Source organism: Ambystoma mexicanum, chromosome 6p (genome assembly GCF_040938575.1).
Source record: "Ambystoma mexicanum isolate Mex_15411 chromosome 6p, UKY_AmexF1_1, whole genome shotgun sequence".
Lineage (NCBI taxonomy): Eukaryota > Metazoa > Chordata > Amphibia > Caudata > Ambystomatidae > Ambystoma > Ambystoma mexicanum.
In genome coordinates, this window is record NC_090935.1 from 1,174,851,770 (window position 1) to 1,174,866,853 (window position 15,084).

At 45.9% G+C, this 15,084-nt stretch overlaps 1 protein-coding gene across 1 annotated transcript in view; it reads left to right on the forward strand.

The window, feature by feature from the left end:
* The first annotated feature begins 2,585 nt into the window (after positions 1–2,585).
* The window catches only part of CLEC3B (C-type lectin domain family 3 member B), a 246,779-nt gene continuing 234,280 nt past the window's right edge, over positions 2,586–15,084 (forward strand). The window contains exon 1 of the mRNA XM_069625814.1: positions 2,586–2,852. Within this exon, the coding sequence (XP_069481915.1) occupies positions 2,645–2,852 (208 nt within the window). The 5' untranslated portion in view covers positions 2,586–2,644. The remainder of the gene's footprint in view (positions 2,853–15,084) is intronic.

Sequence of the window (15,084 nt, forward strand, 5' to 3'; positions counted from 1 at the left end):
GGAGCAGGTTCAAGTGGACCTAGGTCACCGGGTCTAAGCACCACCCATCTTCTTAGCCCAGTCTCTTCCTTTCTGCTCTTAACTCTTAGATCAAGGGCATCTCTTGCCCGGACATCCGAAGCGAAGGGCTGACAAAAGAAAAGAGCAATTCCTGTTTGGACCTGTTCAGACCAGGAGGACCCAGGGACTGACCCCCTGCTCAGACAGCAGGTAAACATGCACCAACATGTGTTTACCCCATCTGTCCCCACATGCCATCCCCACCCCCTCTCGTCCCCCTGTGATGTTCCCTTGTGCCCCCCACCCTTCTCGCACACAGGTGTTGCCTGTTTGGCTTGATTCTTCTACCCTGCCCCCACCCCCTCAAGCCTACTTCTGCATGAGTCTGTCCTGATTCATTCTGGTTTCACTATCACCGTCTTGTGGCCAATGCTGGATTTGACTTTTATGGACTTCATTGATTCACGGAGCGTCACCCTTTCTCAGCTCCCATGCTGGACTTTCTTTGCATCTTGTACTCATGGTGGCCCTGAATCATGCTGTTCCCATCTTCATCTTGTATCCTGGCTTGCAACATTATGTGTTACTACTGACTTCTGCAATTGTATTCACTCTCCCCTCTTGCTTCTCCACTCTTTTTGACTGCTTACTCTCTGTTCTCTCCTCCTCTCTCTCCCTTTTCCTATCTCCTTCCCTCCTCCCCTTACTTTCTTCTATGCACTTACTCTATCAGAATTGTCCCTGGAGCTAGTATGATAGCAACCTCGTCTGTCTCGTCCACCCTCCACTTACTTGTTTGTTTGCTTCCCCTATCTCCCCAGCACTATCTCAAATGTTGTCAGGCCTAGTACGATAGTTGCTTGTTTTGTTCCTCCCCTCCCTTTCTGCACCCCTCTTCCTCACCTTTTGTCTTTCTCTGGCTCTAGCAGAAATGTTGTCAGGCCTAGTACAGTAGTTGCCTGTCTGTTTCCATTTCCTTCCCACTTGCACCCTCCCTTCCATATCTATGTCTTAGCTCTTGCACTATCCGAAATGTTGTCAGCCCAATACGATAGTTAATTTCACAACCTTACTGTTCATGGCCTGTACAAATGTCATTGTATTTTCCCTTGTTCCCTACCTTGAAACGCTTTTAAACACACTGTGTATAGGTGCAATATAAATAAACTATCATATCATATCATCCCACAGTCACCACCACCGCAATCTTCAGACCCAGCTTGGGCACCAATCTGCTTATTTATGGACAAGATGGCTGCCGCCCAGCCCATCCTGCTGACCATTATGTGCTTATGCACTTCCTTCCCACAACATTGATCACCAGCAAAGACACAAAGTCCACCAGAAATCCAAACGCCTCCACCAGAAACATATAGCGGGCCCATCAGTAGGCTCTGCAGCAACCAAGAAACCAACGAACACTACGATGGCCAAGGGGAGCGGATGCAGCGTAGGAGAACAGAGACACTCTGGGGCTAGCGTTGAAAAGGTTTGAGAACTCTGCAATGCGTACCTATGAACGGAAGTGCTCGCCACACTTCCAGCTCACTACTCCCGCAATCCTCACGTTGGTAGCCACCAGGTTGCTGTATGTCCAGACATATACTTTAGGTGAGGTGCCACCTCAAGCCTCGCCCTCCTCAATCTACACTACACAAGCACGACTGCAGCCCATGCCCCAAACGGCTGCACAACCTAAAATCAGAACCGCACCATAATTGATCCACCATAACAGCATGCCTGCCCTGACGTGCAAATCCGAACATCAAAAGTGCCTTGGGATTTTGCAGCCATCAGCAAATGCAGGTCTAAGCAGAAGGGGGCACCTAAGAGGGGAGGCGCTGACAGGATTTGGCAGAGGCAGAGCACAACACAATCCCAGCATAAAACCTCAATTTTGCTGGTATAGTCAGCAAACAGAGAAGAGAAGAACACATCTAAGAAACAGGCGAGGTGGGGTGAGACAGTGGGCAAAAGGGCCCACTCTCGGGTAGGGGGTGGGGGTGCAATCCTGTGTAAATCCCGTGGGAGCTGCAACACCCATCGAAAACGGACCTGCTGATGGGGGCAGGCTCAGGCATTCTTCCGTTGTTTATGAGATGTAAGTTCTTTGGTGGCCTCACCAGCTCCTGGAGACAAATCCATGCGCAGCGGTACTTCGAATCATTCATGCCGTAAGCGTGGGGCATTTGCCAAGCCAAAGACAAAAGACTGCTGCTGAACTCCCCTTTCTCCCTTTCTTCTAGCAGTAGCAATGTCGTTGCATTGGGGGACGCTAACGCCACAAAATACGCCAAAACCAAAAACTACAGGCACACAGAAAAGGTGTTTTTACATGTGCACTCATCAACGCCAGCTTTCGCTCCTGTCCTCTCCCACTCCTACTCCTTACTTCCCCTCATTCCCTAATTACAGAACCTAGATCCAAGAGGCCACCTATAAGGAAGGCAGACATTGAGCTCAAAAACACCATATTGTCTTTGAATGCACAAGATGACGTACTCTGCTTAAATAAATGCTAATTACACACGTACATTCCGCCAGCTTTCCCAATATTTGATCTTGAGTTGGAAGAGCCGCATTCTCTTTATCACCCCCCGCCTGTGAAGAAGCTCGCGTCTGCTTCCTATGTCATGATTTGGGAATGCTGAAGGGAGGCCTGGAAGTGCTTTTGCGGCAGCCGCTTCTGATTAGAGCAACTCTTAAGCAGGAGGGCCTTCGCCTCTCACTCATTGCACGCGACACCATGGAGTTCCGAGCAGCCCGCCTTGTCCTGTGCCTCTTCTGCCTCGCGCAGGTCAGCGTCCAGCAGGAGTCCAGGCGCAAGGACAAGCAGGGGAATGGAAAGAAAGGTATGGCACCTCTTCCTTCAGCTAAGCTAAGCTAAGCTCACCACACCCTCTTTTTAATGCCTCATCAAACCTTCTCTGGGACTCATTTTAAAGAAGAAAGTTAAATGAACAGCCAATGTATCTAATGTGGATTATTTTTTACTCTAGGCAGGCAGGCTACTTATTACCGGCCTATTGGGAAGATTGCCACATTAAGCATAAAATCAATGTAAACAAGCATTGGCAATACCAAACGTTTGTGGTTTAGTGTAGGCATAGGAAGGGACTTGCCAGGCACGTCCATAGTGGTGTAAACTGCCTATTGGTGGTAGAAGGTGCACAATGGTTCAAGTACCGCGGCATTTAAAAGCAGTGCCTGGAATATGTGTAATTTTTATACACAAGCCAAAACTGTTGGCTTTGCTAATGCTTGTTTTTAACAGGACTTCAGTGAGGGACACATATACAGGCTGATTCATGGAAGTTGTGTGCCGATAAACGGGGATTTGTGCGCCAATTCTGCCCACAAATCCCCATTTGTTAAACAGGGATTTGCGGGCAGAATGGCGCATAAATCCCCGTTTTTTGGCGCACAACTTCCATGAATCAGCTCCATAGTGTTTTTAAATTGAGTGGCTGAAGATAGACCTGATTATGACATTTCTATTACACCAGTAGTGTATTTGCAGCCCCAATTTACTCTCAGAAGACTACTTTGCTTTGGAAAAACACTGGCAGGCAGTTCAGGTTAAACATTTTATGGTAAGGCTTGATTAAAGCGAGCACAAAGAGTGCCCATGACAAGGTGTTTTGATTGGAGAGGAGCAGGAACTGTTGGGAATGGCCACTGGGATTAGCATGGCTATGTGCAGTGAATGGGTGGGCACATACCAAAAAACATCTACGAGCTGTGTGTACCTTCATATGATTTTCTCTATATCTCTATTACTATGCACTCATTTCAGCTTACAGGTGGCTGAAGTGCCACCTAACAGCTAAACTAATTAGATTAGTACATATCTCATGGAAGGAAAGAAACTGCATGGGATAGGACTCCTGTAGGATGATTGATTGACGTTTAGTAAGAATCACAGCAGTCATACTTAAATGCTTGTGGTCTTGTGAAGAAGGGATGTAACCTAGCAGTTTGGGCCAGACTGCCCCTTTTGGCGTGGAACCAAGCCTGATTTGCATATGGTCTTTTCCCTTTTCTAATGGCTTGGCAGGAAAAGAGCAATGGTTTGGAGGGTTGCCCACAGCAATGCAGGAGGTTAAGATGTATTCAAAACCTTCCAGCCATCACCTATTTTGTTTTGCTCTTGAAGTGGAGCATCCAGTCTGCCTGGCCTAAATAGAAAAACCCTAATCACTACCTGTACCCTTGTGAAAAAAAGCACATTAGCCACTGAAATGAAAGCTGCAACTTATGTGAAATGAGGAAGGATCCTAGCAGGGGGAATTGTGAGAATGTCGAAGTGCAGCCTGCATTAAATGCATTGTGCGAACATTTCACCTGACTGGAATCTGTAACACACACAGTTTCTGTGTGCTGCATGTTCCCAGCGCCAGTCCTCCTGTTGCTCAGTGCAGGGAAGGGTAAGGGAGATGAGGGCAGGCTACATGGAAGGAATCACCCTTGCCCTGCCCTTGAGACTCCACTGCGCCAGCAACAGACACTACTGTACTCCAAAAACTAGAAATACTTCCAGAAACTATGTATGCTCAGTCACGAAGCAACCAGCCTGGTGAGGTAACTCACATTGTGATAATGGGGCATGACTCTGAACAAGAGGAAGCCTGCAAAATCCATGCATCTGAAGATTATAATCAGGCCTGGCATCAGGGCCTTTCAAGCTATTCAGTTAGAATGGGACTCTTCTCCTTGTGTGGTCCCCCTTCCAATTTGACAGGAAATCTTAATAGTCTTCCTTATCTCGTCATTTGAGTTTTTTCAGCTTCCCGGCTGGTTGTTTTCTTTGTTTTGCTATGCAGAAACCAGTAGTCCTGTGATCATCTGTAATTTTAACATCCTCTCTATTGCTACCTCTAGGGTTTGCCACAGGATGAGGGCAGATGGAAGTTATGCACATTTGCACTAAAGAAACATTAGTCCTCATACATTGAAGGGTGGTGCCAGGGCTGGACTGCCCCACCAGGACACCCCCGGTAGGCCTCTGTCTGTAGGGCCTCTTATGGTAATTAAAATTGTAGTTAACACTTCAGATTGTTGGAGCTGGAGGATTGGCTCGAACCCCCAAACTTTCAAGTACAAGTCACAGCGCTTATTGACTGTGCCACAGAGACTGCCTTGGAAATGACTGTACAGAAAGCCATATAATATCAATGAGAGCAAACTCTTGTTTTGAATTAACATGCCAAGATTCACAGACAAAACAGCACAAATTAGATCATATACAGTTTATGAAAAGTCAAAGTGCTGGAAATATGATGCGCCGCGACTATGGTAATTAAAATTGTAGTTAACACGTTCAAAATGTTGGAGCTGGAGGTTTGACTCAAACCCGGTGTCACAGCACGTATTGACTGTGCCACAGAGACTGCATTGAAAATGGCTGTACAGCAAGCCATATAATATGAATGAGAGCAAACGCTTGTTTTGAATTAACATGGCAAGATTCACAGACAAAACGGCACAAATTAGATCATATACAGTTTATAAAAACGAGAAGTGCTGGAAATATGATTGGGTGGTGGTTGTGGGGGCGTGTTGGGGTTGGGGAGGGGCGGTAATTGGTGGGCTGCAACGTGTTACTCCCTCTTTTATGTTGTTGGTCGTCCCAGTTTTTCGTTTTGGAAATCTGGTCACCCTAATCCATCAGCAGACAGCAGAAGCAGGAGGCGACTCGAGGGAGGCTGTGGCTGAGGCTGAGGGCAGCAGCCAGACTGCCGACTTAAAGGTAAGAATTATTTTTGCGTGCTGAGTGCCCCACTCTCCCATTGTATCTTCTGCTGAGTCTAGTTGCGCACAAGGGGCAATGTAATGCCACTGCCCGCAGGCTTACCGCGGGGTCTATCCTCATATTAAGATATGGATGTAGTGTAACTTATTGAATGGCACGTTTCACTGAAGCACTGGCTAAAAAAGGGAAGAAAAAATAAAATGAAATCTAAAAAGCACTAATCCGAGTCAATACTTCACATAAGTGACTGGACGTTACATTTTCGAACTCTGGACAAGTGTAATTAAGGTTGAGAGTTCAATGAAGCCTCCTGACGATGCCACTGATTGATACAAGGCTGGTGTCACATTAAGAACACTTTAAACAAGACTTACTTTCCATATGGAGAAAAGTAATCAACCACACCCTTCACAAAAGAACCTACAACACAAGTGCATGGAATACCCGGACCATTTACACTTAACACAAACCTAAGCACATGGGAAACATAAGTGTACAGCTGCTGTTATTCGTGGAGACATGTTAACGAGCTTGAAATATGCATAATATCTGCTTATCTTGCTTCAGCATCATTGTGGATACACCACCTGTATCCACAATGGCCAATTCACTGACACCGATTCGAATCAGGCCACCATTTGCTTGACTGAGGTATCACACCAGGTTAGATTGATCCTCACATACATACTTTGTTAATTGAATGGGTGCATTGCCATGTTATCCAATGTAAAATAATAGTTAAAACGTACTTGTAGGTTCATTTTTACTTGTTTGTGGTTTTCACTGATGTGCACATTTTGGCTGTGTTTTCCTGACTTTCGTTTTTTGACATAATGTTATATTGTTAGTCGGGGTTTGGTAGACAATTTTCGTGACTCTAACTTGCAATCCACACAGCCACGTGTTGTAGTGGTGTCTTTGAGTTGTTAGAGTTATTGAAAGAGGTTCCGCAGAGCACATTTTGAAATGGGGCAGAGGAGAGCCACAGCTGTCAGAAGGGAGTGTCAAAGTCAGCTCCTTGAAGGAGCACACACCTGTCCATGCCAAGGTCGCAGTGGGGAGGACAGATAGACTTGGATGAGTATTTTGGGTAACACTGCTGAGTGACCATCACTTGCTAGTTTTTCTCTGGTACTTTTACCTCCTTCTTTCCTCTCCTCTCCAGGCTTACCTGCCCTCCTCTCTTCTGGATCCTTCCCATGCCCCCACAGTCTATTTTCTAGAGCCAACAGTAAAATGTACCAAATTGGTCCAGTGAAACTATGGCACGTGGGTGCAACTGCCATGAGGGTGTGGTGTCCGTGTATTCCTGAAGTCTGTGTATATCACCAGTCATATCATATGCACTTACTAAGTGTGTTTCCGAAATGCACATTTTGCAAATTATATGGGAGGAGTGTATTTCCACTGTGTGCATGGTGCAAATCACGGGAGGCGCGCCCCCTGCATGTATATTTTGCAATTCATGCGTTGGCATCAAATAACTAAGTAATGGGTGGGCATTAGCATTACACAGTGTCCCAAAGTCTGTTTATTATGCAATGGGAATGATTCATCACAAAACGTGTTTTAATGGGTACAGGCCCAAATTCTTCTTGGCCCTTGAACATAGTATGTATGCAGTGGATGCACTTTACACATTTGGTTACGTTTCCTGTACCAATGACCTACTCGGTGTCCCTACATCTTTCTTTCCACAGTGTGATCTCTATGACCAATCCTTGCACAGTGAGGATTGCATAATTGCACTTTAGTTTCCCTCCCATGCACTTTGCATTGCGTGCCCTGAGGCAGTCCTTTGTGCACATTGTCTGCCTGTTCTTTGCACACTGCCCTGTCACACAAACTTTGCCTGCTGTGTTTTCAAATCCAGGGACCTGTCTAATGCACGTGCCCAGTGCCCTGCCTCTGCAGCACATCCACAAAGCCTGGTGGGAATTAATAGCACAGAAGCTCCCCCCAAACACCCTCAGGAGCTGGCTGGGGCACCAAGCCTAAATCACGGCATGTGTGTTTCATACCAGTTTCCTGCACGTTGTGCACTGTGGATTGTGGGCAAACAGGCGTGGCACTGGCCTTGGCCTGCCTGCCTCTAGGGTACAATGTGTTCAAGCAGCTGTCCTGCTGTGTACATAGCACCTACTGCCATGCATACCCCACAACACAGAGTTATTAGTGGCCTGTGCACATGACTCCTACAAGCGTGCACACACAGGGTCACTAGGAACACCCCAGGACTCCGTTTACATCCCTTCATACCCAGACCCCATGCAAGCAGTCCCACACCTCTATGCATGTCTACTACCTCCCTTCACCCATAAGAGCACTTACATGTGTGCATAGCTCCTACATTCATACAGATCACTTGAGAGCTCTCTCTCATGCCTGTGAACATAGCACCTACCTCTATGAAGACACACGGCCATTAAGAGCGTTCTCAGGGGAGCACACATAGCGCTTACCTCCCTAATAACCCAGGGCTATTGAGAGTGCTCTCAGACGCCTACACATAGCCCCCATCACCCTGTACACATGGTACTGTTGTATGAGTGCTCTCAGGGGCCTGTACACACAGCCTCTACCTCTGTGCACACCCTGTGCTATTGATAGCACTCTCAGAAGCCTTTACACATAGCTCCTATCCCCTGCACACGTTAACACATTGAGAGGACCCTCAGAATAATGTTCATATAGTTCCTATCTGTTTGCACACATTGGGGCACAGAAAGCATGTGCAGGGACAAGTGTACAGAGTTTTCATCATCCCTCACAAAGCCAGTTAGAGTGAGAGCAAATAGCAGATCCAATGAAAATCTTCACAGAATGTGACTAGTGACTACCACACACCCTGGGGGCCTACATCTGCCAGAGCCCAGGGCTAGGCTTAGAGAGGGGATGGGGGACAACCGTGCCATGGACAGGGGCCCCAGAAGCGCTAAGCAGTTGGCATTGATTTCACGGTGCCCATTTTCCCTAACAGCCTCAGCTCGTATTTGCCTACCTGTGCTTTGGCCCAACAACGGACCCAAGCTACGAGTCAGTTAACACAGAAACAGGGGGAAGATAACACCGGACTCATTCATGGCCTGGGCATTGACCCTAGCCCTTTTAAAGTGCCTAGAAATACCCTTCAGTTGGCACCATCTTGGAAGCAGGGCAGGGCAGGTGTTCCTTCCTCCTGTTAATTTCAATCTCCTACTCTTAATAATAGCAGGTTTCCTAACACCCTTTTGGTGCGGGACCGGGTGTCTCGTGGCCTGTCTAATGCACAGTGTGTTGGGCTCACGCGCTATGCTCGCTCGTTCAGCAAAATCTTGGGCCACTTTGACAACATTTTCCAGGGCCTCTTTTGGTTCCCAGTCCGGCCCTGGGTGGTGCACTTTAATTGTGCACTGATGGCTGAAGACAGACCTTTCCAAAAAGTGTTCAATAATCACAGACATATGGCAGCACCCTTCTTTTTGCTCTTTGGAGTGGGGTCTCTAATATGCTGGGAAATTAATTAGGTTCAACAATGGAACTCGTCAAGCTATCCAACTTTAAATCTAAAACATGGGAAACCACTCATTCATTTTGCATTAGGAAACACATTCTCCTATTATATGATATGATATGATAGTTTATTTATATAGCGCCTATACACAATGTGTTTCAAAGCGCTTCAATGCAAGGGAGGGAAAAAGGGAAAATACAACCACATTCTTACAGGCCATGAACAGTAAGGATGTGAAATTAACTATCGTACTCGGCCTGACGACATTTCAGATAGTACAAGAGCTAAGACATAGATAAGGAAAGGAGGGGGAGAGTTGGAAGGAAATGGAAACAGACAGGAGACTACCGTACTAGGCCCGACAACATTTCTGGTAGAGCCGGAGAAAAACAAAAGGTGAGGGAGAGGGGTGCAGAAAGGGAGGGGAGGAACAACACAAGCGACTATCATACTAGGCCTGACGACATTTCAGACAGTGCTGGAGGGGTGGTAGGGAGGAAAATAACAGTAATGGGAGGGTGGAGGAAACAGGCAAGGTTGCTATCATATTAGGTCCAGGGACAATTCTGATAGAGTAAGTGCATAGAAGAAAGTAAGGGGAGGAGATAGGAAAAGGGAGAAAGTGAGAAGGGAAAGGAGGAGAGTACAGAGAGTAAGCAGTCAAAAAGAGTGGAGAAGCAAGAGTGGAGAGCGAATACAATTGCAGAAGTCAGTAGTAACACATAATGTTGCAAGCCAGGATACAAGATGAAGATGGGAACAGTATGATTCAGGGCCACCATGAGTACAAGATGCAAAGGAAGTCCAGCATGAGAGTTGAGAAAGAGTGACGCACCGTGAATGAATGAAGTCCATAAAAGTCAAATCCAGCATTGGCCACAACACGGTGATGGTGAAGGAAGGCACCAGGTGGGCGGGGCTTGCTAAGTGGTGAAAAAGAGCAGCAGGCAGGAAGGCACCAGGTGGGCGGGGCTTAGGCCAGGTGACCTAGATCCACTTGCACCTGCTCCCCATCTGCAAGGGAAAAGAAGCTGGAGGGCTCCTTAAGTTGGGAAACAGAGCGGCAAGCAAGAAGGCACCAGGTGGGCGTGGCTTGCTAAGTGGTGAAAAAGAGCGGCAAGCTGGAAGGCACCAGGTGGGCGGGGCTTGCTAAGTGGTGAAAAGTTTGATGGCACGGCTTGAATAAAGTGAGCTCAAAGAGTTCCCATGAGGAGGAGTTTTGGGCGGGAGATACAGGAATGGGTGGGAATGGCGAGAGGGGTTAGCATGGCCATGGGCAGTCATTGGGTGGGCTCATAACCGAACAGCTATAGGCTTTGTGTCCCTCCTTATGTGTCATTCCTCTGTGTCTCTCCTCATATGTCATGCCTGTATCTGTACTCTATTACAATAGTTTGGCGTACAGGTGTCGCAAGCGACAACTAATATCCCAAACTAAAATCCATGGTAATATGTGGCTCTGCTATGTGTATTTTAGAAATAAGAATGCATTTTATTTACATTTACTTTCAATAGACAATGTCCTTATGGCTAACAGTAGCAACACATGTATCATGGCACTGAAAGGAAGTGCAAACCGTGTACAATCACTGTTATCAATAGAGTGGGTCCGAATTGTGTCGTTTAAAACACATATGACACACACCTCCTACCATAGGAATGTACACGCTCCTACCATAATAATAATTACAAAACACATATGACATGCCACTTCACTTTAGGATCCATTATAGAGTTGTACCTTCCTACTTCCTCTCTTTAATCAAGTCTTTCTTTTTATTTTATTTTTCCGCTGTTCTTCGTTTCCTTCTTTCACTCTCTCTTTCTTTCGTTCCCTCATCCCGCCTTCGTTCTACACAGTTCATTACTCTATGTCCGCAGCAGATTGATGGGAACATAACAATAGAAAACGCGTGCCAGATGTGTAAGAAGAACAAACTAGCTACATGTGTATAGTTCTATAAAGAGAGCAGTTGCCACCAGCCTATGGGCTGTATGTTTGCTTTTTCGTGTGTGTATTTTTTACTTATTTACCCACGTACACGGTACGACGGTTTCATTCTAAAAGTGATTGGGGGTTATTAATGTATGGTCGTTCCAGTTGAAAATGTTCGCAAACAGAATTGGGAAATTCATTCTGGATTCAGCTATATTTAATAAGATACACGCTGTCTTTTCCCATTTTATATTTGAAACTACATATTTTCAATCACTTCTTAAATGAATGATGTGTTGCAAACTAGTCCATGTAATTTGGTAGTAATATCTTGGTGAGTGATTACGGTGGTAAAAATACATTGCACATGCATCGTAAGAAGTACATATTTTGGTTGCTTTAATACTGATATTCCTAGGCGTATGTCCCACAGGGGCAGCTGTGATTTTGTTTAATGCTGCGGTGTAAACATTCCCCATTAACGAGTATGAACCGCTGAGCATAGCAAAGAATGTCAAACCAAACCAGGGTCTTTCATGGTTGTTCTGCCCAGAGACAATTAAATATATATATATATAGGGTGTACATGGTGCATTTTCAGTACACATTTTGATAAGAAATGGGGATGATGCCATGCAATTCACAATCGCTTCTGTGGGTTGACACATGAACAAATCCAATAGAGGGCAAGTCACTAACATTCCACAATTTGTTTACAGGATGTTCTGCTCACAATATATGCCACCATTGCCACTTTATGTACACATGCATAATGACTTTGCTGAACACTCCTAGTACTATAAGTAAGCACTCAAGCCTATGAAGCCAGCCGTGCTACTCTAAGTACACACTCATGATGGTTTACCCAATCGGGCCAGTACCAGTTCAGCAAGTAGAAACATCTTGATGTGTTTGTCGATCAAGGCATTTACTGCTACTGTAAGTACACACCCCTGATGGGTTTGTCCAATAAGAACTGAACTGTTCCGACTATTTTAAGTGCACAGTCCTGATGGATTTGTTCAATACGAGCAGTACTGCTGCTGTACATACATACTCCCAATGCGTTTGTCCTATGAAGCCTGTATTGGTTCTTTTCTCAAGATGGTCTATATTCCTGCCCAGCCTTGTCAGAGATATTTGGGAAGATGCCTGCACATGTTGGAGAGGCAATTTAAGCCAACTGGTGATGATCTGGTTCTGACATTCAGTCAAGGCAGGCTTCTTACCAACACGCATACTTAAAAGCCACACCCTATAAACTAAAAACATATAGAGAACATGCACTGATAGTGACACCTTGCGAATTCACACATGGGCCCTGATTCATGGAATCATTTGCAGAGAGAATCAGGACTATGTGTGCCATTCTGCATGCAAAAACTTTCTGGGACATGCAGGGGCTCTGCTCAGGCTCGGCAGAACTCTGCGAGCAGTCGAGCGCCGTGCGCGAGACTCCTTGCAGAGTGTGAGTCAGGCCTACGCAGAGACCCAAATAGGTGGCCCAACATGCAGAATGAGGAAGAACAAGGGAAAATGTGGGAGATTGGAGGGACGATCCACACCAAGCAATCGCACGCCTATTTAACGGCAAACCTAACCGTATTCATGGATTCCCTGTGATCCATCCACCACATGATAGCAGATGTAAAGTTGAACGTGCATAGGTACCAATGCGAATAAATCACACAAAGCGCCCAATCCAATGTCCACAGCTACGATGAACCCAGCAATAGCAGGCACTATCGTCCATGTGCACAGGAGGAGGAGGCGGCCCAGGGCCCGGATTTCTGCACAACACACCATGCTTTTTATGATGCCTGATGACCAGGTATATGTTAGGGACTGACCCCCTCTGCCCCCATGAAATCCTAGACCTTGTCAGGGAGTGAAAACATGACCTAGCATCACCCAAAATCTGCTTCTTGGCCCTTACCCCCCTTGATAAAGTGCTGACTGCACTCCATTTCATTGCAACTGGTTCCTTCCAGCCAACCCTGCCAATAGTCGATCGGATATCGCAGGCCAAATAATCCTGTTGTCTCCACCAGGTATTGGCATGCACAACAGCACATGCCTGTGTGTGCAGGCACATTTGTATATGACCCGGACACTGGAGGAAAGGCAGAGAGTGTGCCAGGAATTTTACGCAGCCGCACACCACACATGTACTAGGTGCAATTGACTGTACACATGTAGCACAACGTCCCCCCCGATTGACGGAGCACATCTACCCCCATTGCAAGCCCTGGCACTCTGTTAATGTGCAGGTAGTGGGTGATGGTAATGGACTGATCATGGAGATATATGTCAATTTCCCTGGCAGCACGCATAATAGCTACATCTCCCACCAGTCACCACTTCACTGGGCCCTGGCATCTGAAAAATATTGCATTGCATGGCTCATCGGTGAGTATGAATTGACATGCATGCATGCATGTGACACACTGAACAACAGACCATGACAATAAATGCCAAAAACAACCCCGCACACGATTGCAGGAAACTGTGCCTACCTGCTGTCACCATTCATGATGATGCCGTTCTGGAATTTTGCCACACCAGCAGAGATAAGATACAATTCAGCACATGTAGCCACTAGGGTCACAGTGGAGAGCACATTCAGGGTGCTAAAGTCACATTTCCACTCCCGTGACCACTCTGGTGGGGTATTGCTGAATGCCCCACCAGTAGTCTGTAAAATCATAGTGGCAGCATGTTTACTGCACAATGTAGCCACAGGGCAAGTTGTACCAGTGAAAATGCAGGTGGGACACCACACTCACCCACAGGCACCACCCCTACCCTTGGCAGGGCAGAGGGCATGTGGAGAGGCTGCACACACCCAGCTGGTGCAAACATACTTCACCTAAAGAAGTTGAGAGTGGTGTTATTTTGGGAGTCAACCTCTTATGTCTCACAACCTCTTAAGTATACGATGTGGAAGTGTTGCATGTGTGTGAAAGAGTGGTCGGAGGAACCACTACCCCACCTCCGAGGTTAAAGGTGAATTTTTAGCTTTCACACAATGACTGCTCTACACTTGTTTACTCCAGTTTCAATTTCTAAATGTTATAGTTCACAGAAAGTTGTGAGTACAAATCATAAATCTCCCGAGGGAGAGCCCTTTTGTGACACATGTTTTGGCTAATCCCAAGCCTTTTTCAAAACCGGGCATACTTTTTTTTTTTTAAATAGCACAGGTGTCAATATTGATGGTTCAACATAGTTAATGATATGTGATTCCTTGAATTTCCTGGGTTTGAAACCCACCTGCAAAATGCAGTTTTTCATCTCTGCGCGTCAGCTTGCAAATTGAGAAATTGAAATTGGACTAAACAAGTATGGCACAGTCATTGTGTGAAAGCTAAAAATTCATATTTCACCTAAAACCAGCCCCTGTGGAGCACACAAAGCGAGGCCACAACCTATGTGTCATTCAATGATGAATTGGAGGCTATCCTCTGTACCCACAACACCACACTGAGAATATATGTCTGGGAGAGGCAAAATGTGTGCGACCATTAGACATAACATACCATGTACAAACAGTGCTCCAGATAAGAATTGAAAGTGGGAGTACTGTACTCCCATTTTCAAAATTAGGGTGTACAATTATTTCATAGGGAGTAAAAATGTACGTCCAATACACAATGAGAGTAATGAAGAAGCGAGAAAAATATGTCCTAACTGGAAATCTGTACATTTCTTTTGGAAAGAAACACTCCTTTGCAGCTAGTCATGTATGCACATAAAAAGATACATGTTTACTTCTTCCATTCAGGCAGTGAACTATCAATGAACAGCTGTGGTACTATGTGCACCACTGGGCCAAACATATCTGTGTTGTTGAAATTAGGGGTGCAAGATTCCACATGCCTTGTTGTATAAATACACTTGTTG